Source organism: Ochotona curzoniae, unplaced genomic scaffold (genome assembly GCF_017591425.1).
Source record: "Ochotona curzoniae isolate NIBS_2020 unplaced genomic scaffold, NIBS_Ocur_1.0 contig_2321, whole genome shotgun sequence".
Classification (NCBI taxonomy): domain Eukaryota; kingdom Metazoa; phylum Chordata; class Mammalia; order Lagomorpha; family Ochotonidae; genus Ochotona; species Ochotona curzoniae.
Genome location: NW_024465421.1, coordinates 7,202,160 through 7,229,004, shown reverse-complemented (window position 1 = coordinate 7,229,004; position 26,845 = coordinate 7,202,160). Strand labels below are relative to the sequence as shown.

Sequence of the window (26,845 nt, the reverse complement as noted above, 5' to 3'; positions counted from 1 at the left end):
CCTGTGCCCACCACCAGCATGGCTTCCACAACTTTTGCAGCCTCCACCACCATCCCTCTGCTCAGCTCCACGCTCACCACAGAATTCTCAACCACCCCTGAGCTCACTACCACTGCCACCTCCATGCCCACACAAGAAAGCACTTCCATGAGCACTGAGGCATCCACCAGCTCACCTGTGCCCACGTCCTCCATGGCCAGCCTTGAAACTTACACTTCAGCCACTACTACCACTATCATGGCCACCACCGCTCCTTCATCTACGCCAACAGTGGACACAAGCTCGCCGACCACTGCAGTGGCAACGTCCACTCCTGCCACCTCGTCGGCAGAGACCAGCTCTGTCACCTCCACACCTGAGACAATGACCACCCTGGCCAGCACAGCTTCTACAACTGGGGAACCCTCCACCACCAGCTCTGTTGTGAGCACCACGCTCACCACAGAATTCTCCACCACTCCTGAACCCACTACCACTGCCACCTCCACGCCCACGCCAGAAAGCACTCCCATGACCACTGAATTGTCCTCAGGCACACCCACGTCCACCATGGCCAGCACTGAAACCTCCACTTCTGACACCATGGCCACCACCACTCCTCCTCCCACAACAACTGTGGATGCCTCCTCCCCAACCACTGCCGTGCCAACATCCACCACTGCCACCTCATCGGCAACCACCAGCCCTGACACCACCACACCTGAGGCTACCACAAGCATGGCCAGCACGGCTTTCACAACTAGGGAACCCTTCACCACCACCCCTGTCCTCAGCTCCACGCTCACCACAGAATTCTCCACCACCACTGAACCCAGCACCATTGTCACCTCTATGTCTACACTCGAAAGCACGCCCTCGACCACTGGTGTGCCCTCCAGCACAGCCATGCCCACGTCTACCACGGCCAGCACTGAAACCCTCACTTCTGCCATCACAGACACGACCATGGTCACCACCTCTCCTTTGCGCACAACCACTGTGGACACAAGCTTGCTGACAACTGCAGTGCCAACATTGACCTCTGCCACCTCGTCGGCAGTCACAAGCCTTGTAACCACCACACCTGAGCCTACCACCAGCCTGGCCAGCACAGCTTCTACGACTAGGGCACCCTCCACCTCTCACCCAGTTGTGAGCACCACGCTCAGCACAGCCTTCTCTACCACCCCTGAACCTACCACCACTGCCACCTCCACGCCCACGCCAGAAAGCACTTCCATGACGACAAGGGCACCCACCAGCACACCTGTGCCCACATCCACCACTGCCAGCACCGAATCCTTCACCACTACCACCACAGACATGACCACGGGCACCACCACTTTTTCACCTACGTCAATTGTGGACACCACCTCGCTGACCACTGCCATACTAACATCTACCGCTGCTACTTCGTCGGCAGCCACCAGTTCTGTCAGCACCAAACCTGAGCCCACCACAAGCACCACCAGCACCACCAGCACGACCAGCATGGCTTCCACGACTTGGGCACCCTCCACCAACACCCCTGTGTTCAGCTCTACTCTCACCACAGAATTCCCAACAACTGTGCCCACCACCACGGCAACATCTTTGTCAACAATGGAAAGCACGCCCTCGACCTCTGACGGGGCCTCCAGCACACCCATGCCCACGTCCACCATGGCCAGCACTGAAACCTCCACTTCTGACACCCTGGCCACGACCATTACTCCTCCCACAACAACTGTGGACGCCTCCTCCTCAACCACTGCCGTGCCAACGTCCACCCTTGCCACCTCATCGGCAACCACCAGCCCTGACACCACCACACCTGAGGCTACCACAAGCACGGCCAGCACGGCTTTCACAACTAGGGAACCCTTCACCACCACCCCTGTCCTCAGCACCACGCTCACCACAGAATTCTCCACCGCCACTGAACCCAGCACCATTGTCACCTCTATGTCTACACTCAAAAGCACACCCTCGACCACTGGTGTGCCCTCCAGCACAGCCATGCCAACTTCCACCACAAGCAGTACCGAAACTTCCACTTCTGCCATCACAGACATGACCACCACTACTCCTTTTCACACTCCAACTGTGGACACCTCCTCGAAAACCACTGCCCTGCCAACGTCTACCACTGCCATCTCTTCAGTAACCTCCAGCCCTGCCACCACCACACCTAAGGTCACCACCAGCATGGACAGCACAGCCTCTATGACTATGACACCCTCCACCACCACTCCTGACCTCAGCACCACCACAGAATTCTCAACAACCCCTGAGCTCACCACCACTACCACATCTACGTCAACACTGGAAAGCACGCCCTCGACCACTGGCGTACCCTCCAGCACAGCCATGCCCACATCCACCACGGCCAGTACTGAAACCTCCACTACTGCCACCATGGCCACCACCATGGCCACCACCATAGCCACCACTACTTCTTCTCCCACAACAACTGTGGACACCTCCTCACCAACCACTGCCGAGCCAACGTCCATCTCTATCATCACGTCAGAAGCCACCAGCCCTGACACAACCACACCTTATCCTACCACCAGCATGGTCAGCACAGCTTCCACGACTAGGACACTCTCCACCACCACCCCTGTGCTCAGCTCCACGCTCACCACAGCCTACCCCACCACCCCTGAGCCCACCACAACTGCCACATCTATGTCCCCAACAGGAAGCACGCCCTCGACCACTGGTTCGGCCTCTAGCACCCCCATGCCCACGTCCACCATGGCCAGTACTGAGACTTCCACCTCTGCCACCACTGCAACCACCATGGCCACTACCACTCCTTCTCACACGCCAACTGTGGACACCTCCTCGCCAACCACTGACTTGCCAACATCCAACCCTGCCACCTCGTCGGCAACCACCGGCCCTGTCACCTCCACACCTGAGCCTACCAACAGCTTGCCCAGCACGACTTCCACAACTCAGGAACCCTCCACCACCACCCCTGTGCTCAGCTCTACGCTCACCACTGCCTTCTCCACCACCCCTGTACCCACCACCACTGCCACCTCCACGCCCACACCTGAAAGCACTCCCACGACCACTGGGGTGTCCACCAACACACCCATGCCCACTTCCACCACCGCCAGCACCGAATCCTCCACTTCTGCCACCACTGCCTCGACCATGGCCACCACCACTCCTTCTCCCACCACAACTGTGGCTATCACCTCACCGACCACCCCTGCCACCTCGTCGGAAGCCTCCAGCCCTCTCACCACCACACCTGAGCCCACCAGCAGCATGGCCTCCACGACTAGAACACCCTCCACCACCACCCCTGTGATCAGCACCACGCTCACCACAGAATTCTCCACCACCCTAGTGCCCACCACCACTGCCACCTCCACGCCCCTACCTGAAAGCACTCCCACGACCACTGGTGCACCCTCCAGCACACCCATGCCCACGTCCACCACGGCCAGCACTGAATCCTCCACTTCTGCCACCACTGCAACCACCACTGCAACCACTACTCCTCCCACCACAACTGTGGAATCAACATCGCCGACCACTGTCTTGCCAACATCTACCCCTGCCACCTCGGCGGAAGCCACCAGCACTGTCACCTCCACACCTGAGCCTACCAACAGCTCGCCCAGCATGACTTCCACAACTCAGGCACCGTCGACCACCACCCCTGTGATCAGCACCACCTTCACCACAGCCTTCTCCACCACCCTAGTGCCCACCACCACTGCCTCCTCCACACTTGAAAGCACTCCCACGATCACTGGCGCACCCTCCAGCACTCCTGTGCCCACTTCCACCACGGCCAGCACCGAATCCTCCACTTCTGCCACCACTGCCTCGACCATGGCCACCACCACTCCTTCTCCCACCACAACTGTGGCTATCACCTCACCGACCACCCCTGCCACCTTGTCGGAAGCCTCCAGCCCTCTCACCACCACACCTGAGCCCACCAGCAGCATGGCCTCCACGACTAGAACACCCTCCACCACCACCCCTGTGATCAGCACCACGCTCACCACAGAATTCTCCACCACCCTAGTGCCCACCACCACTGCCACCTCCACGCCCCTACCTGAAAGCACTCCCACGACCACTGGCGCATCCTCCAGCACACCCATGCCCACTTCCACCACGGCCAGCACTGAATCCTCCACTTCTGCCACCACTGCAACCACCACTGCAACCACTACTCCTCCCACCACAACTGTGGAATCAACATCGCCGACCACTGTCTTGCCAACATCCACCCCTGCCACCTCGTCGGAAGCCACCAGCACTGTCACCTCCACACCTGAGCCTACCCACAGCTTGCCCAGCACAACCTCCACAACTCAGGCACCCTCCACAACCACCCCTGTGATCAGCTCTACGCTCACCACAGCCTTCTCCACCACCCCTGTGCCCACCACTACGGCCACATCTATGTCAACACTGGAAAGCACGCCCTTGACCACTGGGGTGGTCTCTAGCACACCTGTGCCCACATCCAGCACGGCCAGTACTGAAACTTCCATCTCCACCACCATGACCACCTCCACTTCTCCCACGACAACTGTGGACACTTCCTCGCCGACCACTGCTGTGCCAACGTCCAGCCATGCCACCTTATCGACAGCCACCAGCCCTGTCACCTCCACACCTGTTCCTACCACCAGCACAGCTTCCACGACACGGGCCCCCTCTACCACCACTCCTGTGCTCAGCACCACGCTCCCCACAACCTCACCGCCCACCACTGATCCCACCACCAGTGCCACCTCCACACCTGCGCCCGCAAGCACTCCCCCGACCACTGGGGCGCCCACCACCACACCCGAGCCCCCGACCACCACTGCAAGCACCACTACGACTACCACCACAACCACCACCACAACTACCACCACGGCCACCACCACCACAACCACCATCACGTCTTCGCCCACCACCAGCACTTCAACTGCGCCCTCAACTACTACCCCACGTATGTGTTGTGTTCAAATTTCCTTTCAATTTTATATTTATTTGCATTTCTTGTATTTTGCTTTTTGATGCTTGTCAATGTTTGTCTTCCATTTTACTTTGCTTCTTTTCCGGCCTTTTTGTGCCTTTTTTCTTCTTTTTACCTGTTTCATCCTGTTCCTTCTTGGGTCTCTGCCTGGATTTCTACCCGGCAGTTCACCTGTCACCTGTCCTGCCTCCCTTTGACTTTCTCTCCCCATTTCCTCTCCTTTTCTTGCTCTGCTTTTCCTGTGATGGGACCTTTGTTGACATTCTTGCCTGATTTGTCCTTGCATTTTTGTTTTTATACGTAACATTTATTTATTCGTTAAATGGTAGCGTTAATGGATCGAGAGAATGGGAGAGAGAGAGAAGAGAGAAAGAGGGAAATTAGAGATCTTCCATTTCCTGGTATTCCCTGTGAATTGTTGTATCAGCCAAAGCTAACGTGGTCTGCCGTCAGGAGCCTGGAGCTTCTTCTGGGTCTCTCATATTGGTGACTTTAGCACAAACCATTAGACCATCTGCTTTTTCAGCAGTTTCAGCAGGGAGTTGGATGGAATGTGAAGCAGTCGGCCTCCAAGCACCCATATGGTAGGCCTGTGCCACAGGTTGAAGTATAGCGTGCTACACTGGCAGACCCTCTTGGCAGTTTTACACCTTTGCAGCTGTCTCTCTGTGGGTCGGCATCGCCTTGTGGGGCTTGTTTGGATTTGAGAGTGTGTACTTCAATAGCATAGCTCTGTGTCACTCTCCACACCTTTGCTTCTTCTGTCGCTGGGACACAGCTCTGAGACGTGCCCCGGCCTCTGCCCACCCGGCACTCCCCTTGTCCCAAGTCGTGTGTGTCACTGCTTTTAGTCCTCTGCTTTCTGTGTCAGCTCTGTCCCCATCCCCCGCACTGAGCGAGAGCTGGCTCCCGCTGCACCTGCTGGTCTGTCACAGACTGCTTCCTCAGCACTGCATGGCAGCATGGCTCCATCTCCTTCACAGTCAGGCCAAGATGGCTGGCATACTCTAGGGAAAGGACAGATGAGGGGCAACCTGCGACTCCGCCCAGGGCATCTCCCTTCTCTCTCTGCCCTTGGGATGCTCTCTGCCGCCCTCTCCCCAGTCTGCATGCCTTCTTGGGGCTCTGGCCTCAGCTTTCCTGGCCCTGGTTCTTTGTCTCACTGAGCTTGCTACTTCTCAGAAGAGGCTCTGGGTATCTTGAGGTAGGAGTCCTGGGCTCCCTGTTCCTATGAAGCCCCAGCCATGTCTCCCAGGAAGCGGCCACCCCCAGGCTCTGCTGTCTATGCAAGCCTGTCATCCTTCCTTCCCTCCTCCAGAGCCTTGGGCCACAAGTGGGCACCGCCCGCTGCCCTGGTACTTCCTGGCTAAGCTGAGCTTGGACCCTTGACATCTTGGGGAACAAGGCTGGGAGAAGGAGCCTGGTGGAGGGTTTCCAGGCCCCCTCCCCATGGGCCCACACCTCTTGTCTAAGCTCTCCCACTCCTCTCGTCCCAAAAGTTTTGGCCCCACAGCCTGTAACTAGAGTCTAAATTACTTGGCCGTCATGGGTGGGACCTTGTCTTGCTGAAGGTGGTGAAGGTAGACCAGAAAGCAGAACTGTAGCCTGTGGTGGTAGTGAATGGAGTCCCTGTTTATGACACTAGCGCTGCAGCCCCCACTGCTCTGCTTCCTACTAATGTGCCTGGGATGGCAGCAGAGGGTGGCCCAAGAGCCTGGGGCCCTGGCATCCACGTGGGAGACCCAGCTGGAGTTCCAAGTCCCTGGCTTCAGCCTGACTTAGTCCCAACCATCACAACTTTTTGTGAAGTGAACCAGTGGGTAGAAGATCTGTGTGTGTGTGTGTGTGTGTGTGTATCTCTCTGTCACTCTGCCTTCCAAATAAATAAAATAAATCTTAACATAAGTTTGTCTTATGCAAAATAAAATCAAATCTCATGCTTATGAGGCATTCTTCAAAAAGTTCCTGAAAAATATGTCTGAGGAAAACAGCCATGAAGATATTTCTAAATTTTGTCTGTGTGTCTGCCAACAGCAGCTGGTATTGTTCAGCTCATTTTATCACAAAATGTTTGCAATTCCCCTTATGCCTGCATGGACCAAACACAGCGTGAAGCCTGGCCAGCCGCTTGCTGGGGAGCCAGGAGTATGGAGCTATGCCGTCTCCCCGGCTCCACCCTGCTATGTGGGGCCCTGGCCGGCTGACCCTGGACTCTGGTCAGGATGGCTTCTGCAGGTGGCAGGGTGCTGGGTGTGGACTACACAGCTAAACCAGGCCTTGTCTCCTCCAGCCACCTGTCTGAATGGAGGGGTATGGAATGGCAGCGTCTGCGTTTGCTCTTCCAACTACTTCGGAGACAGATGCCAGTATGTCAGCATCATCTGTGAGAATGACGGCTTCTGGGATGGGATCAAATGCGTGTGCTCGCTTCCCTTCTACGGACAGCGATGTGAGAGTGTAATGGAGAGTATTGAGTTAGGTGAGCAGTGCCCAGACCCACCTGTCCCTAGCCTCGGCCACTCCCAGTGGAGCCATTCACTGGGAACAAGTCAGAGCAAAGCAAGGGACTGGAGGGTGGGGGGCAGAGTGCTTCCAAAAAATGAAAGAGGGGTGTGGATCCACTCAGCCAGCTGTGCCCCTGTCTGCTGCCCTCAGAACCGCCGCAGGTCGTGTCTGCGACGGTGGAGTTGTCTGTAACGGTGACCAGCGAGACATACAGCGAGCAGCTGCAGGACCGGACGTCAGAAGAATTCAAGAAGTTCAACGATACGTTCACAGAACAAGTGAGCCTCCGCCCCCTCCTAGGCTTAAGAGAGCCGCTAAGGGTCATCTCATCATGCAGTCACCTGCTTGCCTGTTGCTCAGCTCCTCCGAGTCCCCCAGGGCTGGACTGGGAGGGAGCAAAAGGGGGAGGTAGGGCTCCAGGGATGCCAGGACTGATCCGATGCCCTGCCTTTCAGATGGTGGAGATTTACAAACATATCCCTGAGTTTGAAGGGGTCAACATCACCAGGCTGTCGTGAGTAACCAGGGCTCAGAGGGGGTGGGGCTCAGAAGGGGCAGGGTTGTAGGGGGGAAGCTGTGGAGGTCCCCTGGGGGAAGTGACAGGCAGCAGTGGGGGGGGGGGGGTTACAGGACCCCTGCTGAGCTGTCTCTCTCAGTGGGGGTGTGAACAGCTGGGGCTTCTTGCTTGCTTCTCTGACATGGTGGGTGAGCTGAGGTCACGTGGTCACGTGTGTGCTCCCATGAGACACAAGCACACACACGCATACACACATCACAAGCAGGTCTCCTCCAGGGATCGACATTGCCAGGACCTTTCCCATACCCCTCCCTCCTGTGTCCTGCTGTGCTGGGCATGCTATAACCCTGTGGCCCCTGACTGCTTTAGAGTCTGGTATCCGACCATCGTCTCCATTCAACACCCCTGAGACCCCAGTTTCTGAGTCTGTAGCAGTCACTCTTCAAAGCGGATCATGGCCCCACTGTGTGGCCTCCATGTGACTCCCCCTCTGGCCCATCGCTCCAAGTGAGCCAAGGGAAGAAGGTTGGGGGAGTCACAGCCTCTGCACTGCTCCCCCTGCAACTTTCCTCATTGTCCATGGCTCTCCCCACTGCCTAGTACTGACCACGGCACTCCCCACTGCCCACTACTGACCACAGCCTTCCTCCCTGCCCAGTACTGACCACGACCCTCCCTTCCCACCCCAAGGCCTGGCAGTGTGGTGGTGGAACATGATGTCATCCTGAAGGCCAACTACACCACGGAGTACGAGAAAGTGTTCCAGCAGGCCACTGAGACCGTGGAGACGACCATCAAGAACGTGACGGCCGTGCAGATTAACAACAGCAACAACACCTGCACCAGTAACTTCCGGGAGAGGCTGGAACGGGGCGGGGCGGGAGCTTCGGAGAAACCCCTTCTGTCCCTGGGGTAGGGGAGAAAGAGAGAGAGAGGGGAGGTGGAAAGGGCTCAGTCCTAGCCCAGAGCGAGAACTGGCAAGTCCTGAGAGCTGTGGAGGGGAGGAGGCCAAGACAGGTGCAGCCAGGGGAAGTGGGGACGCATCTGCTAACTCCCAAATGTGGTGTACAGTGGGGGAATGGCAGCAGCGGACACATGGTGGTGGGAGGGGAGACACAGGCAGTCAGGGATAGGGAAGGGACCCTGCCCCCACCCCCAACATCCCTCATCCCCCTCATCCACCATGGCCTGCTCCCAACTGCCACTCACCTGCTCCCCACTGCCACTCACTCACACGCCCGCTGAGGGTGCGCCCCAGTGGCTTTCTGTCCCTCATCCACCACAGCCCTGCTCCCTGCTGTCGCTCACTCACATGTACCCCAGCCTGTTCTCTGAGAGGCTCCCCTGTCTCCCACCCAGCCCTGCTGTGCTTCAACACCACGGCCACGGTGGTGCAGAACTTCACCGTCATCGAAGGATATAACCCCGAAGGTGGGTGACCAGGGACCCCCTTGGGGAAGGGGGAGGCCGGGAGGGTTCCCTTGCTCATGGCTACCGCCCCCTGTGTGCCACACAGAGGACTGCCAGCGGAAGGCAGGCTCAGAGTACGGCTCCTTCTTCACGGTGGAGTACAAGGACGACAAGGCATACTGCGTCTCAGCCTGCGAGCCCGACTTCAACATCTCCCTGAACTGCAACATGGGGAGGTGCCAGCTCCAACGCAACGGCCCCCGCTGTTTGTAAGTGTCCCGCCCCCTGAGGACCCATCCCTACCTGACCCAGCAGCTCTCCTGACCCCCAGCCCAGGAACCACACCCCTCCCACCCTGTCCACCAGGGAGGAAGGGCCCCCACAGACTCAAGAAATAGCAGCTGCGGTGCAGGCAGAACAGAGAGAGAAGCACCAGCCAAACCATGGAGAGATGGGGCAGGATGGGGGTGTCCCTGGGAGGAGACCCCAGGAGCCCATCAGGGAAAGTTTCCCGGAGGAGGGGCTCCCATGGGACTGAACTCAAGGGGGCAGCTCTGCAGAGAAGGAAGAGCTTTGGTAGGTGGGTGGGGAGGTGGGGGAGTCCAGGCTGGATCTTCCACCAGAGAATAGGCTGAAGCTGAGAAGGAGGAAAGTAGCCATGGTCCTTGTACCCCAGAGAGTGGGGTGTGCCAAGCGCCAGGACCGCGTCGCAGAGAAGCCTTGAGCTGGAGGTGGGCCCTGCCACCGCCGCCACTTGCCCTCTGACCCTCCCGCCCCCTCCCAGATGCCTGATCACGGACACACACTGGTACAGCGGGGAGACCTGCGAGTGGGCCACCTCCAAGAGTTTGGTGTACGGGCTGCTTGGTGGGGCAGGCGGCTTGCTGCTCATCATCTTCGTGGGGCTGCTGGTGTTCGCCTTCCGTTCCAGGCGGGCTGTGCAAAGGTAAGTCACCCTGGCCGTCCCCACTCCCACTGGTTCTTGAGGTGGGCAGCCGGTGAGGCTGTGTCCCTGCTGCCCGCTCCTCATGAGGTCTCCCTGGCATCTCCATCAACAGGCACCAGGCCAGAGAGGCCGAGCTGTACCAATGGCAAGAAGAGGATGAAAGATCGGGAGCTGGCACCTTCCAAAATGTCTCCTTTGGCTTCAACGAAGGTATGGGCCTCTTCTGGGCTCAGAGAGAGGACGTGACAGCCAGCAGCGAGGCAGGGGTGGGCCTTTTGGCTGTGAAGCATCTATCCATGCCCACCACTGGCTGTGGCCGGGTCCTGGGAGTGCATCAGCAAACAGGTGCACTTGACCACGGGGGAGTTCCCAAGGCAAGGTGGAGGACATGGGACACAGCACCTCCTGCTGGGTAGGATGAGCTAGGACAAGTGGCTGACTGTGCCAGCAGGGATCAGGGCAAGTAACAATTTAGCAGGTCAGGCACAGCACCTACGGAACCACTCCGTGATGGGCGGAGGCCACCACACCTGCTGAATCACTCTGTGGTGGATGGATGAAGCAGGACACACATCATCCAGGCTAAGGGACAGCTCATAACTGTCCCTTAGGGCAGCAAGTGCGCACTTCCGTGGCTCATTAAAGAGCATGTGGAAAACACGTAAGAAGGGTCCACACCCAAGGTCCTTAGAAAAAGTTTCAGTGAATTCCCAAACACCCCTTTAAATCAGATTCCACGATATGGCTGTCAGTGTAAGTAAGTGAGAAACCCACAGCAGAAATATTGCTGGAAGACAACAGAAGTCAAAACCCCACGTTTTTTGGGAGGAAAAAGGAATGATTTTACAGCTTCTAGATGACTCATAGCTCATGCATGAAACCCTGAGGGCAGGCAGCAGGCACTGGGGCGTGATAAGGAAAGCGAGTTCTTGGAATCAGAGCTTGTGGGGTGCAGCCACACATGTACTCAGAAGGAAATTCATAGCCTCAGGACGCTGGCTGGTGCTGGGGGGTTATAGGGCTAGGGGTTTCCTGGTGGCGGGTGGAGGGGTATGATCAGAGGGGGAAGAGGAGCCCAGCTTTCTAACCTCCTGCATGCCTGGGTCATTCTCCTATAGAGCAAGAAGGATCCATTTCTGTGAATTCCATCTACAGTAACTTCCAGCCGTCCCTGAACAACGTGGACTCTACCAGAAAGGTAAGAGGAACCTTGAGTGCCCCCCAACGCCCTTCCCACACAGTAGGGTCCTCAGGAAAGCAACCCCCTGCTCCTGGTATGATGGCCCAAACTTCCACCCCCAGGGTCAGGCCTGACATGGGAGCTGGGCCAGGAGGATGAGCAGGTGGGGGTCTCCCCTCCCTGACCCCTGAAGCCACCGGCTCTGGGCTTTCTTTCTCAACTTTACGCCCTGGACGGCCAGCTGATTCAGTCATTTCCATTTAATTTTTTAAAGATTTATTTATGTTTATTGGGAAAGCAGACTTGCCCCAATAAATAACCATGTTCAGCATGTTGCCATATTTTCTCCCTGGCTATCTATTACCCATCTGTCTATGCAACATTTCTGCCTTCTATTCGATCTATCAGCTATCTGCTATTGTTTATACATCTTTCATCTGTATCATCATCTCTCCCATCCAGGTACTAACCAGGTCTGACCCTGCTCAGCTTCCGAGATCAGACACGATCGGGCGCGCTCAGGGTGGCTTGGCCGTAGACCCACCTACCATCTCTATGTGTCTTCTATCTAATGTGTCCCTGTCTCTATTCTCCATCTCATGGATCATCTCCATCATCCATCTTCTAACTCATCTACTTAGATCTCTGTCATCTCCACCTTCTCCCGGTATCTGTCACTGATCATGTATTTGCTGCTCGTTTTGATCCAGCCACCGAATTTCGCCGCATCATTGGGAAGTCAGTTACAAACATTTTAACACCTGACCCCTAAGTACTCAAGCACATCTCCCAATGCTGCTGTGACACACCACACAAGGCGAGGCTGCCCAGTGTCCAGGCTGCACAGTGTCCAGGCTGCCCAGTATCCAGGCTGCCCAGTGTCCAGACTGCACAGTGTCCAGGCTGCCCAGTGTCCAGGCTGCCCAGTGTCCAGGCTGCACAGTGTCCAGGCTGCCCAGGGTCCAGGCTGCCCAGGGTCCAGGCTGCCCAGGGTCCAGGCTGCACAGTGTCCAGGCTGCACAGTGTCCAGGCTGCCCAGGGTCCAGGCTGCCCAGGGTCCAGGCTGCCCAGGGTCCAGGCTGCATAGTGTCTAGGCTGCACAGTGTCCAGGCTGCCCAGGGTCCAGGCTGCCCAGCCCAACCCAGAGCTTCTTTTACCCTTACTTTATCCAGATATGGATATAGGGCTTTCATTCTCTGCCTTTTACTGTATCTCTTGGGTCATCGATCCAGGGCTGGCTCTCACCTTTTCAATATGCTGATTCTTTTTTTTAAGAGTCTGGGATGATTGGCTGCAGGAGTGCCTCCCCCCACCCCCCACCCCCCACCCCCGGCTGTCTGGTTTTGTCCAGTGATTTCCTCATGAAGTCGTTTCTCCTGCAATATTCTGTATTTATTTTTATTTAATTTAGAGGTACACATGAACACAGCTCTTGTGCACCAATTCACTCCCCCAACACCTGAGCGCTGCCCAAGTCCCAGCTTCTTAAAAGGCTGTTTTTATCTATTTGAAAGCAGGTGGAGAGAGGGAGGGGACCCTTCCATTTGCTCGTTCACTCCCCAGTTGGCCACAACAGCCAGGGATGTTGGAAGCTGAGGAGCCAGGAACTTCTAGGTCTCCCACTTGGCTGGCAGGGGCCCAAGCATCTAGGCCACCCTCTGCTGCTCTCCCAGCTGCATTAGCAGGGAGCTGGATAGGAAATGGAGCAGCCAGGGACTCCTGTGGGATGCTGGTGTCATTGGCGGTGGCTCCGCCTGCTGCACCACCACCTCAGCCCTCACTTTGCACTCTTTCTCTCTCTCCAGATCCAAATCCAAAGGCCACAGGTGGTAGTGACAGCTCTCTGAGGTGAAGGCAGCAAAGCAGGGAGCCATGGAGTCGGCGAGTGAGGAAACCCCGGCTGGAGTGAAGCCTGGAAGAACACCTCCCCGCCCTGAGCAGCTCACAGGGGCCGTGTGGGTGGGGGACTGGTCACGAAGCGGGGCTTCCTGGCTGATCCATCCCAGAGGCTCCCCCAGCGCCGTCAGCACCGCGGACAGCACCCACCCACAGGGCACTCCCAGCCGCCCCGAGACTTCCTGCCGCCCCTCTTTCTGATCTTGCTATTTAAACACAGAGCTTTCACCTTTGCATTTACACAGATAGCATTGTTTTTATTCAAAGTTCTTGTTTGTATGAGCTCTGGCATTTGTGTGTAAATACTGGACCTTGTAAATACAATGTGTGTGCACATGAGTTCCATTGAGAGGCTTCTGGTGTTGGGATCGCCTCACTTGCCATCCTGCTCTCCTCCAGCCCCCTGGGATGTGGGGCTGGGGGAAGAAGCAGGGGGGTGGGGGAAGAAGCAGGGGGGTGGGGGAGGAAGCGGGGCTGGGGGAAGAAGCAGGGGCTGGGGGAAGAAGCAGGGGCTGGGGGCCGTCAGATCGACAGCTGCAGCCAGGAGCCACCTGCTACGTACCCATACCCATAGCAGCTGCCTTCCCACTGTGGACGGCCAGGGTCTCTGGGTTCCTTCTGCAGACCTGGGCTCTAAAACGACAGAGGCTTGGGGTCTTTCTCAGGAGCCCCCTGGTGGTAATGCCACCGACCATTTACCCAGGAAGGCCCAGCTGGCTTCTGATGTTCCCCAACGTGCTGACAACCGATGTCCCGCCACACCATCTGCCATGCAGCTCAGGGTTCCTCGTGGTCTGCAAGGTCTCTGCCTCGAGCCACCACCGGCTCATGGATACCCCAAGCAGACCCAGTGCGGCCTAAGCAGACCTAGTGTGTATTCTAAGCCGACACAGTGTAGTCTACACAGGCCCTGGATTCTGCTGCCCTCTCGTGGCCACTTCGCGCATCTGCAGGCGCCTTTTCCCAGTGCTAACCTCCCGACCAACACTGGGCGGATTCACCCTGATCTCCATCAAGACCCTTGGATCCTAAAACTGAATTCAGATGTTTTCAGTCTCAGTGCTGCCTGCTGCCTCCCACAGGCCCCGGGTGTCCTCGGCCAGCACAGGTGGCCATTTTATAAGGCCCAGTAGGGACTGTGTCACCCATCCAGGCCCCTTCCTGCTTCCTACTCTGGCCAATGACAGGCAAGAGAGGCAGAATGGAGCAACCAAACACAATTGCTGCCCAGGCCAGCCTGTGGCCACTTGCTGCTGAGCTGAGCTTGGGGAAGCGGCTGCCATTTGGACCCATGCATCCCCAAGCCCTTGGCCTTGTACCCAGCACTGCCCCCCACTGCTCCCCAGAGACAGCCTCACAGAGCTCTTGCCAAGGCCCACCCTGCTGCCAGTCACACTTGCCTGGCCCTGCTGCCCTGCCCACAGCACAGGCATCCTGGGACAGCAAGATCCACACTGCAGGGCGTGGTCACCAGAACCACCCCAACAACCCCTTCCCACAGCTCTCCCCCATCCTCTGCTCTTGGGGGGCCTCTTCCCCGGACCCTGCCCTCCTCTCACTCCAACCCCACTTCTCCGGGGAGCCCTCCCCCTCTAACTGATCTCCCGTGTCTGCCTCCATCACCGTGCGTCCTCCACCCGTCCCGTCCTACGTGCCTGGCACACGGCCCATGCCAGCAAGGCCTGGGAGGTTTAATTGGATCAAAACTGTCTCGGTCAGGTTTCCTCTCTGCTTCCCATCAAGCCCTCCCCTGCTAGAAGTGGACAGGCCGAGAGGCCGGGCAGCCGGGCGCACTGGGGGATAAACACAGCCGCCTGGTCTTTCTCCTCCTCCTCCCAGCGGGCGATGGTGATGGCTATAAGGTTCCCTTTACCCTCAGGTGCCGGCAGAGGCCCCGAGGGTGGGACAAGCATGGAATGAGACTGGGATTTTAAGGACCCTCACCTAATCCCGCCCCCCCAAAAAAGACAAAGCCACCAGCCCATCCCCAAGGCGTGCAGAATGGGAAAGTAATTATCCAAAGCATTTTGCAGGGGGGATAAAAGCCACAACTTCTCTCTCAGAACAGAGTACGGCTCCCCGCCCTTTCCCCCGTGCAGGAAGGTCTTAGCCTCCCCTGCCCCCTATGTTGGGCAGCCGTGATGGACACAGTAGGAGGGGGTGGGGCTGAGAGCAGGACTGGCAGGGGAGCCAAGGAGGATGGAAGTGAACTTGGCTGATCATCAGGCTGATTAGCTTGGTGCCTCCTGGAGGGAGACGAGGGCGAGAAGCAGAGAGGACACGGAGGAGCCGGGGCGGGGCGGCGGGGAGCCAGGGGGAGCTGGGGGGAAGCTGAGAGCCCAGGAGCCAGGGTTTGCCAAGGTCAAGAGCGGCTGGGAGGTGCACCCCAATGAAGCAAGACCAGCGCCCTGCTGGGGAGGGAGGGGGCTGAGAGTGGGGGTGGGAAACCAGCAGCAGGGCCAGGGCTGTGCCCGCAGCCCCTCCCTGCCGGCTGGCTGGCTGGCTGGCTGGCTGGCTGCTGCTGCAGGGCCGACGAGACAAGCCCTGCCAAAGGCTCCAGGTCAGCGACTGCTGCCAGGACAGCTTGCCTGTCTGACGTCCACTGCTGTGACAAAGTCCCCAAAGCTGCGACCTCCACGGGGACAAGAGGTTTATTGAATGCCGAATCCTGGTGGCTGCAGGTCCACGGTCTCATGTTCCCATCTGCTCCGTGTCTGATGGTCATATACTGGTGCAGCACCTGTTGGCAGGGGGTCAGGGTAGTGGGGGAGATGGGAAGACCACAGGGAGTGACACAGAACTGGGGTGCCAGTGGCACGGGGCGGTCTAGGGTTTTAGCCGGCCTGTGAGAAGCCCCTGATGACCTAGTCCTAGGGCCTGGCTCACTGAGGCCCTTACTCCACTGCCAGCTCCCTCACCCTCCTCTGAGAGTCCAAGCAGGGCTGCTGGTCTCCCGGCTGGTAGGTGCCCAAGAGTGCAGAATGAGGAGGCAAGGGGCAGGACCCGCCAATGGCCCAGGCTGCCCCTAGCCTGCTGTCCCCGCATGCCACTGCAGATGTGAACAAAGGTCGCGCGTGGCCCAGCTCTGTTGTGTGCGATCCCCAGAGCAAACCCGATGAGGCCAGAGTCTTGCCCGGGCAGGAACAGACTCAGCACTCAGTATTATCGCAGTCCGAAGTTCGCCAGGAGCTCAGCTCAGACGGGCAGGCTGTCCCTCCAGGGCTGGTCCCCAGTGGGGTGGTGGTGGTGGCAGGGGCTGGCTCAGGGCTTTCCTGCCATGCAGGGCTGAGAAACAACCTCATTCTGGGCACACAGGGGCTGACCAGTTGGCCATGCCTGTGCCCGGAGTTGAGCTGAAACCCTCAGAGGTGTGGCCCTAGCACTCAGGGCTGGGTGTACCCGCGTCACCAGGGGCTGCGGGAACCCTTTGGGTTCCTTTGGGTTTTGCACTTGACGTGGCCATCAGAGGCGGAGCTGGGGAGGGTGGGTCTCACAGCCCAGCAGATGGGGCCCTCACAGGCCCTGGGCTGCGGTGCCTCGCCCATCCCAGCCCCCCTCTCCAACTCTCCCATGAGGCTGAGCCTGCAAGCATCGCAAGTTGTCTTGGAGACCCCAGAGAGAGAGAGAGAGAGAGCCTCTCGTGGGGCACAGATAAGGAGAGAGGGGCCCTGGTGCAGGATGGAAGATTCCAGAACAAGCCAGCAGGTGAAAAGGCAAGGCAGGCGGCAGTTGCCGGGCAACATTACGATTCCAGGAGAGGCTGCGGATGCTGGAGGAGGGGCAGCGGCACAGCCGCGCGAGTAGAAACGCGGCTAGGCGGCCTCTGCGGGCAGCTGGCAACTGACCACTGGACTCCTTTAGCAGGAGCAGAGCGCCCTCTGGTGGATCCGGGCGGCAACAACAGCTTCCCCCGCACGGAGCGGCAGGTGCTGCGGGCAGCCCGCAGCAGGCAGGGTAGGCAGGGTGCGGTCCAGCCCCAAGCCGCCGCGAAGGTTGGGGAACAGAATGTTCCAGAAGAGGAGTGGGAAGCTGGGCACCACTGCCAGTCCCACCTGGACAGCTGAAGGGAGGAGCCAACAGTGGACCCTTCCAGGCTAGGCTCCCACTGCCAGCTCAGCACCTACACCAAGGCCGCAGGCTGGGCCTGGGACTGTGATTCTGCATTTCAATAACTGCTGTAAAACCACTGCATGCTTTTCAAAATATATATATTTGAAAATATACAATTTATTTATTTGAAAGTCACAGCGAAAGGAGGAGGAGGAGGAGAGAGAGATCTTCCATTGCTTGTTTACTCCCCAAATGGCTGCAATGGCTGGAGCTGAGCTGATCTGAAGCCAAGAGCTTCTTCAGGTCTCCCACACAGTGCAGGGTCCCAAGAACTTGAATCATCTGCTGCTGCTTTCCCAGGAGTATTAGCAGGGAGCTGGATCAGAAGTGGAGCAACCGGGACTCGAACCGGCACCCTAATGGCATGCCAGTGTTGTGGACAGAGGCTTAGCCATGCCCCCAATCACTGCATTATAAACTACGCTGCAACATGGCTACCTTCTGAGTGGATGTTTGCTTCTTTGGGAGATAGAGAGAGTTCTATTCGCTGATTCTCTCCCCAGAGTGCTGCAAGGGGCATGGCTAGCCCAGGCAGAAGCCAGGAGTTGGGAATTCCAGCCAGGTTTCCCATGTAGGTGGTGGCAGCCCAACTCCTTGAACTGCCCCCGCTGCTCCCAGGATGTGCACGGTGGGAGGTTGGAATTGAGAGCCGGGCCTGGCACCTGGATGTGGGCTGCAGGTGTTCTAAACACCTGTTCCTCTGGTGGTTCTTTTCGGGGACGCAAATGCCATCACGTGTCCTGTTAGGCCTGCGTGTGCAAGGGACACCAGAGGGAGCCCACTGGAAGCTAAGAGGATGCTGGGGGAGACTGGAGAACAGCTGGACTCCAAGCTCTCTGTTCCCACACAAGTCGTGCCTTACGGGCTTGGAGAGTTGGAGCAGGACCCCTGCACTCAGCGTTGAAACCCCAGCTGGAAGCCCACCCCCCCAAGGCAGGCTGCAAGAGGGAACCCGGCATGAAGCACAACCCTGGAGGGGCAAGATGCTCCCGGGGGGGCCAGCCTTGTGGCTCAGGCAGCTGGGCTGCTGCCAGTGACACTGCATCCCCCGAGGCCCGGCTGCTCCACTTTCCTGCCAGCTCCCTGCTTGTGGCCTGGGGAAGCAGTGGAGGATGGCTTCAAGCTTTGGGACCCTGCATCCGTATGGGAGACCCAGGAGAAGCTCCTGGCTCCTGGCTCAGCTTCGGCCGTTGCAGCCATTTGAAGAGTGAACCAGCAGATGAAAGATCCTCTCTGTCTTTTCTTCTCTATGCAACTCTGACTTGCAAATAAATAAATAAATGTTTAAAGCAAAAGAAACAAAAATCCCCTTTAATTTTTAAAGATTTTGTTTCTTTTTACTGGAAAGGCAGATTTATGGAGAGAGAGAGAGAGAGAGAGAGAGAGAGGTATTCCATCCACTGGTTCCCTCTCCAAATGGCCACAACAGTGGAGCTGAGCCGATCTGAAGCCAGGAACCAGGAGCTTCTTCCGGGTCTCCCACATTAGTGCAGGGTCCCAAGAGCTTTAGGCCATCTTCTATTGCTTTCCCAGGCCATAAACAGGGAGCTGGATGGGAAGTAGAGAAACTGGGACACAAACCAGTGCCAATATGGGATGCCAGTACCTATAGGTAGAGGATTAACCAATTGTGCCATTGTGTCAGACTTGAAAGCAGCCCTAGGAAGACCAAAAGCTGTTCTTAGGGCTGGCATTGTGGCATTCACGTAGGTGCCTGTTTGAGTCCTGGCTGCTCTGCTTCCCCCAAGTGCCCTGCTGATGCACCTGGGAAAGCAGAGGGCGACCCAGGGCATGAACCAGTGGATGGAAGATCTCTCTGTCTCTCCCTCTCTCTGTGTATGTAACACTTTCAAATAAATAAACAAATATTTTATTTTTAAAAAGAAAAGATTTCCCAACCTAATAAAAGGCATCTACAAAGAATGTTTGCTCCTAGCACTTGAAAAAAAAATAGTTTTACTTTTTGGGCTGGCACCGTGGCATAGTAGATTAAGCCTCTACTGTCCTAGGTGCATTTGCAGGGAGCTGGATCAGAAATGGTACAACCAGGATTCAAACTGTCATCACTCCAGGAGGGAATGCCCTTTACAAGCAACAGCTTAAGGAAACCCACAGGGCCACAAGGCTGGCCATGAGCAAAGCTGGTAGATCTTAAATCGCAGGCATGACTAGGCGAGAATAGAGCAACCGACACTCCCAACCCAGTAGCCACACACTCAGGGGTCCCCGGATTCTCTATGGGACTGATTCGGGGCACCCGTGGGGTTCCCCCCTGTGACCCTCGAGTCCCTGATACATGCTAACCTAGGGATGCACACGTGTCCTCCCCAACTCCACCCAGTCACTGCTGGACAACCTGGGGCTCCAGCCAAGGGCAACGTGGCAAAAACGGTTATTAGACGGAGTTGTTCAGGAAGTGACAGCAAGATGAGAAGTCTGCACAGTCAGGGTGAACACAGCTGCACCGTGCTCCCCACCTGAAGGAGACTGAGTCCAGGAGTGCAGAACCCACAAAGATCCAGAGGGCTCAGGGCTGGCACCATGGTGTAGCGGGTAAAGCCACTGCCTGTCGTGCCGGCATCCCATATGGGCACCAGTTCTAGTCTTGGCTGCTCCAATTCCTATCTGCTTCTTGCTTGTGGTCTGGGAAAGCAGCAGAGGATGGCTCAAGTGCTTGGGTTCCTGCACCCACATGGGAGACCCAGAGGAAATTCCTGGCTCCTGGCCTTGGACTGGCCAAGTTCCAGCTGTTGTGGCCATTGGGAAGTGAACCAACAGCTGGAAGACCTGTCTCTGCCTCTCCTCTCTCTTTGATTCTGCCTTTCCAATAAAAAGTCAAAAAACAATTTAAGAAGCTTGATTCAAATTTTTAATAGATTGACTTTATGAGGTGGCTCTGCCATGCAGAAGGCTAATCTTCCACCTATGGCACTGACATCCCATACAGGTAATGGTTCGAGTCCCGGCTGCTCCACTTTTGAGCCAGCTCCTTTGCTTATAACCTGGAAAAACAGCAGAAGATGGTCCAAGTTCTCGGGCCCCTACACCCACGGGGCAGAGCTGGAAAGAAGCCCCTGGCTCCTGGGCTTCAGCCTGGCTGCTGTGTGTGTTTGGGAAAATGAGCCAATAAATGAAGGATCCTTCTCTCTCTCGCTCACTCACGCTGCCTTTCAAATAAATGTTTCCAAAAACACACACACTATTAAGTGTGAAGAATGCATTGAAACACAGAAAATGTGGTGTCCAGGACCAAAGCGACTGTAGGTTTCAACACTGAACAAACTGGTTTTTACAAGTCTGGGCAGAGAGAATGAGGATTCCTGTGGGGGCAGGGACAGAAGAGCAGGCTTTGCAGGGCAGGGACAAGGGGACAGGATTCCTGGAGGACAGGGTGCTGGGCTGCAGCGGGCCCAGGCGAGTTGGGCTCTGCTCTTCCAGGAACAGCCGGCCGCAGCTGGGGAGCCGCCTCCCTCCTTGTAGCGTTCCCCAGGACAGGCAGGCAGCACACTTGGCGTGAGTGACTCCATGTTGGTCCCGTTGGGCCAGCTGGGGCCCCAGTGCAGGTGCCTGGTCCCCAGCCAGGGCCTCTCAGGAATCCACCTGACTCTCGCCAGCAACTCAAATGACACAGACAGATGTCTCAGACACTGGCGATTCAGCAGGCAAAATCTCCATTCAGACAGAGACTCGAGGAAAGACATGGGAAAAAAATCCAAAACCTGGTTGCAATCAGGCCCCTGCATTTTTTTTTCTAGATTGATTGATTTATTTGAAAAGCAGAACGAGAAAGATAGATAAGAGAGAGAGAGAGAGAGAGAGAGAGAGAGAGAGAGAGAGAGAGAGACTCTGCAAATGTCTGTCACAGGCAGAGCTTGTTCTGTCTAAAGCCAGGAGCTTCTTCTGGGTCTCCCGCGTGGGTGCAAGGGGTCCAAGGATTTGGGCCATCCTCTGCTGCTTTCCCAGGTGCCTTAGTAGGGAACTGGATTGAAGGCGGAGCTTCCGGGCCTAGAGCAATGGCTCAGTGGCTAAATCCTCACCTTGCATGCCCAGGATCCCTTATAGGCACTGGTTTGTGTCCCAGCTGCTCCACTTCCCATTCAGCTCCCTGCCTGTGGCCTGGGAAAGCAGTTGGGGACGACCCAAAGCCTTGGGACCCTGCACCTGCATGGGAGACCTAGAAGAAGCTCCTGGCTCCTGGCTTCAGGTCAGCTCAACTCTGGCCACTGTGGTTGCGTGGGGAGTGATCCAGAAGATGGAACATCTTTCTGTCTCTCTCTCTGTAAACCTGCCTTTCAGGTAACAATAAATAAATCTTTAAAAAAAAAAAAAAAAAAGAAAAGAAAAGAAAAAAAGTGGAGCAACCAGGATTAGAACCGGTGGCCATATGGGAGGCCTGTGCCTACTCCAGGAATATTTTACATTGCTTTACTTTATCCTTGTTGTGTTAGTAGTTTAAGATTTATGACCTGTGCTGACAGCCAGCCCTGTGGCTTGGTGGGTTAGGCTGTCACGTGCAATGACTTCTTCCTCTATGGGAGAGGTGATGGGCCCAGCTCCCCGCAGTCGCTCCTCGGAAGGCAGCTGAGCACGGCCCAAGTACCCGGGCCCCTGTCACAAACTTGGGAGACCAGGATGGAGTGCCCTGCTTTGGCATTAGCCTGGACCAGCCGCATCCCTAGCGGCTGTTTGGGGAGTGAACCAGCAGACGGAAAACCTTCTTCGACTCCCTTGTTGTCCCTCCGTGTAATTCTGCCTTTCAAACGAATGAACGCTGGAGTTCAAGTTCAGGATCAGCCTCCTCTGTTGTTCCTCGGGGATCCCCTTCACACAGTCCCCTGGTTGGGGAGTGGGGGACCCCACACACTGTTACTCCCGAGCCCAGCACACCCTAGAATCCCAAACCTCTGGATCCTCCTCCTCCCAGGCCCCTGAAGAGGTTCCCATAAACTTCTCCTGTACTCAGTAAAAAGGTCCCACTCGCCTGCAAGGGGCGTCCGCGCCACAGCGGGACCTGACCCTGACTCTCCCATTTCTTCCAGCCCACAAATCCTCCGGAGGAGTCCTGGGGCGACTCTGGGTGCGCCCCACGTCGCCCAGCAGGCAGCCCAGGAGGGCGCATTCCACCCCAGAGCCCCGCAGGGCTGGCGGCTGCAGGGTGCGGAGGAGGGCGGGGCCAGCGGCGGCCAGTCGCTGTCCCGGGCCGGGGACGGAAGTTGCACCACAGGTACCATTAGTTTCAGTTTTGTTTCTCGCGCAGGCTCCCGGCGGCCGCCAGCGGGGTCTGGGCCTCGGGGTCCACCGCGCTCCTGGAGTCCCAGTGCCGTGGGTAGGCACGTGAGGGAAGGGGATGCGAGGGAGGGGAGGGAAGAGAAGAAAGGAGATGGACAGAGAGAAAGAGGAAGGGAGGGAAGAGAGAAACGAGAGACCCGGAAGAAAGCGAGAGAAGGAGGGCCTGGAAGCAGCGCTCAGCTCCCTACTCCCCCAAACCTGCCATCAGGGGCACCCCTAAGAACACCACCCCTCCCAAGCCCTCTGAGCCACCCTCCCAGCCCGGGAGAGGAGGAGGTGCCACCAGACGGTTGGCCTTGCTGGCTGCCCCACCCTCTCTGTTCCCTGGAATGTGCTCACCAACAAGGGCTGGGGTGGGGTCTGTTCCCCAGCTTTCCCTCTGCTTTGCAGCTTTTCAGGAAAAGTCAGGACAGGAAGTGGGGTCCCCTAATCTCAGAAGCCCGGGTCCAGGCAGGCCCCACCTGTGTTTCTCCTGCCTGCATCTTGCACCCTGGTGCTCTGGCACCCTAGCCACCCCCCCCCGCCGAACAAACCATCAGGGCCCCAGGGTCTTGTTTCCACGGTGAAGGCTCCCTGTTGAGTTGCTGGTGTTCCAAGGTGGAGTTGGGAGAGGGTCTTATCTCAGCCTTGCCCTTCTTCCCAGGCCCCACTCACCGGGCAGCATTTATTGCACCTGCCTGCCTCCTTAGGGCAAGAACAAGTGGCCCAGAATCCCAGCAGACCAAGAGGAGCTTCCTGGCCAGGCAGGTAAGGCCCCAGGCCTTGGGGACTCGCCCACAGTGCACGCAGCAGGGTGGGTAAAAGCCCTCCTCTGGCCCTGACCTTGGCCCCTCTCTGCCTGCAGCATGGTCTCCCAGGGCTCCGCGCCCTCCCTGCTGGAGGCCCTGAACAGCGACTTCCTGGCCTGCAAAATCTGCCTGGAGCAGCTACAGGTGCCCAAGACGCTGCCCTGCCTGCACACCTACTGCCAGCAGTGCCTGGCACAGCTGGCTGACAGTGGCCACATCCGTTGCCCTGAGTGCCGCGAGTCGGTGCCTGTGCCGCCTGCTGGCGTGGCTGCCTTCAAGACCAATTTCTTTGTCAATGGGCTCCTGGACCTGGTGAAGGCCAGGGGAGACCTGCATGCGGGGAAGCCTGCCTGTGCCCTCTGTCCCCTGGTGGGGGGCACCAGCACTGGGGGCCCAGCCACGGCCCGGTGCCTTGACTGTGCTGACGACCTGTGCCAGGCCTGTGCCGACGGCCACCGCTGCACCCGCCAGACCCACTCGCACCGTGTGGTGGACCTGGTGGGCTACAGGGCGGGCTGGTATGATGAGGAGGCCCGGGAGCGCCAGGCTGCACAGTGCCCCCAGCACCCTGGCGAGGCCCTGCGCTTCCTGTGCCAGCCCTGCTCGCAGCTGCTGTGCCGAGAGTGCCGGCTAGACCCCCACCTGGACCACCCCTGCCTGCCTCTGGCCGAGGCGGTGCGCGCCCGCAGGCCGGGTCTGGAGGAGCTGCTAGCAGGCGTGGACAGAAACCTGGCGGAGCTGGAGGTTGCCCGTACTGCAGAGAAGGACGCACTGGCCCGGCTGCGGGAGCAGGCGGCCAGAGTGGGGCTGCAGGTGGAGGAGGCGGCCGAGGGAGTCCTCCGGGCCCTTCTGTCCCAGAAGCAGGAGGTGCTCGGGCAGCTGCGGGCCCATGTGGAGGCGGCAGAAGAGGCGTCCTGGGAGAGGCTGGCAGAGCTCGAGGGCCGGGAGCAGGTGGCCAAGGCAGCTGCCGCCTTTGCCCGCCGGGTGCTCAGCCTGGGCCGCGAGGCCGAGATCCTGTCTTTGGAAGGGGCTATTGCCCAGCGGCTCCGGCACCTACAGGATCGTCCCTGCACCCCCGGGCCAGTCCTGTGCCTGCTGCCCCGGCTGGACCTCCACCCTGGGCTCCTGGACAAGAACTGCCACCTGCTTCAACTCTCCTTCGAGGAACTGAGGCCCAAGGAGGAAGACAACAGAGAGAGAGCAGGTGCTGCCAGCGCCACTGCCACCCAGGGAGGAGGTGAAGCCCCCAAGAGTCGGAGCCAGGGTGAACCTGAGGCTCAGTGCCCAAAGAAAGACACCCCTCATGAAACCGCAGAAGACGGGGCTGCCCAGGCTCCCAAAGAAGGCACGGCCCAGGTGTCGCAGCCCCAGAAAACCCAGGTGACTCCCAAGGAGGACAGAACCCCGTCTCCCCAAGAAGACAGGGGAGCCCCTGCAGAGAGGGACGCCAAGGCCAACAAGAAGAGGAAGTTCAAGGGCAGGCTCAAGTCCATTTCCCGTGAGCCCAGCCCCGCCCCGGGCCCCAACCTGGAAGGCTCTGGCCTCCTGCCCAGGCCCATCTTCTTCTGCAGCTTCCCCACGCGCATGCCTGGGGACAGGCGGTCACCTCGGATCACTGGCCTCTGCCCCTTCGGCCAGCGGGAGATCCTGGTGGCCGATGAGCAGAACAGAGCTCTCAAGCGCTTCTCCCTCAACGGTGACTACAAGGGGGCCGTGCCCGTGCCCGAAGGATGCTCCCCGTGCAGTGTGGCTGCCCTTCAGCAGGGGGCTGTGGCCTTCTCAGCCGGTGCACGGCTCTATCTCATCAACTCCGAGGGTGAGGTGCAGTGGCGCCGGGCGCTGAGCCATTCCCAGGCCAGCCACGCTGTGGCTGCGTTGCCCAGCGGGGACCGGGTGGCGGTCAGCGTGGCGGGCTATGTGGAAGTGTACAACATGGAGGGCAGCCTGGCCACTCGGTTCATCCCTGGTGGCAGGGCCTGCCGCGGCCAGCGAGCACTCGTGTTCCTGACCGCCAGCCCCCAGGGCAATTTTGTGGGATCCGATTGGCAGCAAAACAGCGTGGTGGTGTGCGACGGGCTGGGCCAGGTGCTCGGGGAATACCGGGGGCCAGGCTTGCACGGCTGCCAGCCGGGGTCCCTGACCGTGGACAAGAAGGGGTACATCTTCCTGACCCTGCGGGAGATCAACAAGGTGGTGATTCTGGACCCCAAGGGTTCCCTTCTTGGGGATTTCCTGACAGCCTACCATGGCCTGGAAAAGCCCCGCGTGACCACCATGGTGGACGGCAGGTACCTGGTCGTGTCCCTTAGTAATGGGACCATCCATGTCTTTAGGATCCGTGCCACCGACAGTTGAAGGGGTTGGGGGTCAGGGCAGGAGGGGGTGGGGAAGGGGTGGGGGCGGGGCTTGGTCCTGCAGTGAAGGGGCTGGCAGTGTCTAAGGCCTGCCTTCCTCTGGGGTATGGGGACAGGGACCATCCTGGCGGTGGCGAGGAGGGCGATTTTCAGCGTGAGTGCCACCTGCTGCCTGGTTTAGGCTTCTGGAATGGATCCGCGTGTTCTGATTTCTGTTGTCCCATTCCCTGTTACTGATGAGTAGCTGAGGCAGGGTATTGGGGAGCTAGGCAGAGGGGAGCCCCAGGAGTGCCGGACAAGCTGGGAGCCAGCCACTCTCAGGAAGAGGGCTGGAGATTTGGGCACAGCAACTGATGGCCTCATTTGCCCCCCTGTGATGCCCAAGGGTGATTTGAGGTGCGCACAGAGGCTGACATCTATGACCTCCAAAGAAGTGGGCTTCCAGGAAGCCTAACCTGGCAGAGCTGGAGTTCTGAGTATCATAGAAGGGGGAGCCCTCCAAGCCAGTCTGGGGGTATCTGAGCTCCACGAGGGAACATTTATATATATATATATATATCCTGGAAGTTTATACTTCCTCTCTCCATTTTTCAGCAACATTCCTTCTGAGAAAGGTTGACCTTGGCTTAGTCAAGCTATGTGGGGAGGTGAAGGGACCGCCCCCCCAGGACCCCAGGTTGGGGGTGGGCGGAGCTGGGCTGAGACCACTACCACCGGCCCTTCCCGTAGTGGTGGCAGCAATGGGTCAGAGGGAAGCACAAATGGAATCTCAACATTGGGTCCGTGAACAAGGTGGAGTGTTCGCGGGAAGCAGATTTTGGTCAAGTGCAGGTGAGGGTAGGGCATGGGGTGGGGAGAAGGCCTTCTCATGGTGGGAGACCTTTCCC

The 26,845-nt window shown here is 58.1% G+C and overlaps 1 protein-coding gene across 1 annotated transcript; it reads left to right on the top strand.

Annotated features, from left to right (window-relative positions):
* The first annotated feature begins 22,787 nt into the window (after positions 1–22,787).
* On the top strand, positions 22,788–25,995 carry TRIM56 (tripartite motif containing 56). Its single transcript, XM_040972875.1, has 3 exons — positions 22,788–22,853; positions 23,460–23,563; positions 23,661–25,995. The coding sequence occupies exon 3, from the start codon at positions 23,662–23,664 to the stop codon at positions 25,957–25,959; it is 2,298 nt and encodes a 765-aa protein (XP_040828809.1). The 5' UTR covers positions 22,788–22,853; positions 23,460–23,563; position 23,661; the 3' UTR covers positions 25,960–25,995.
* Positions 25,996–26,845: the final 850 nt, after the last annotated feature.

Coding starts and splice junctions, on each gene's coding strand:
- TRIM56 (XM_040972875.1), top strand. CDS start 23,662: ATGGTCTCCCAGGGCTCCGCGCCCTCCCTGCTGGAGGCCCTGAACAGC.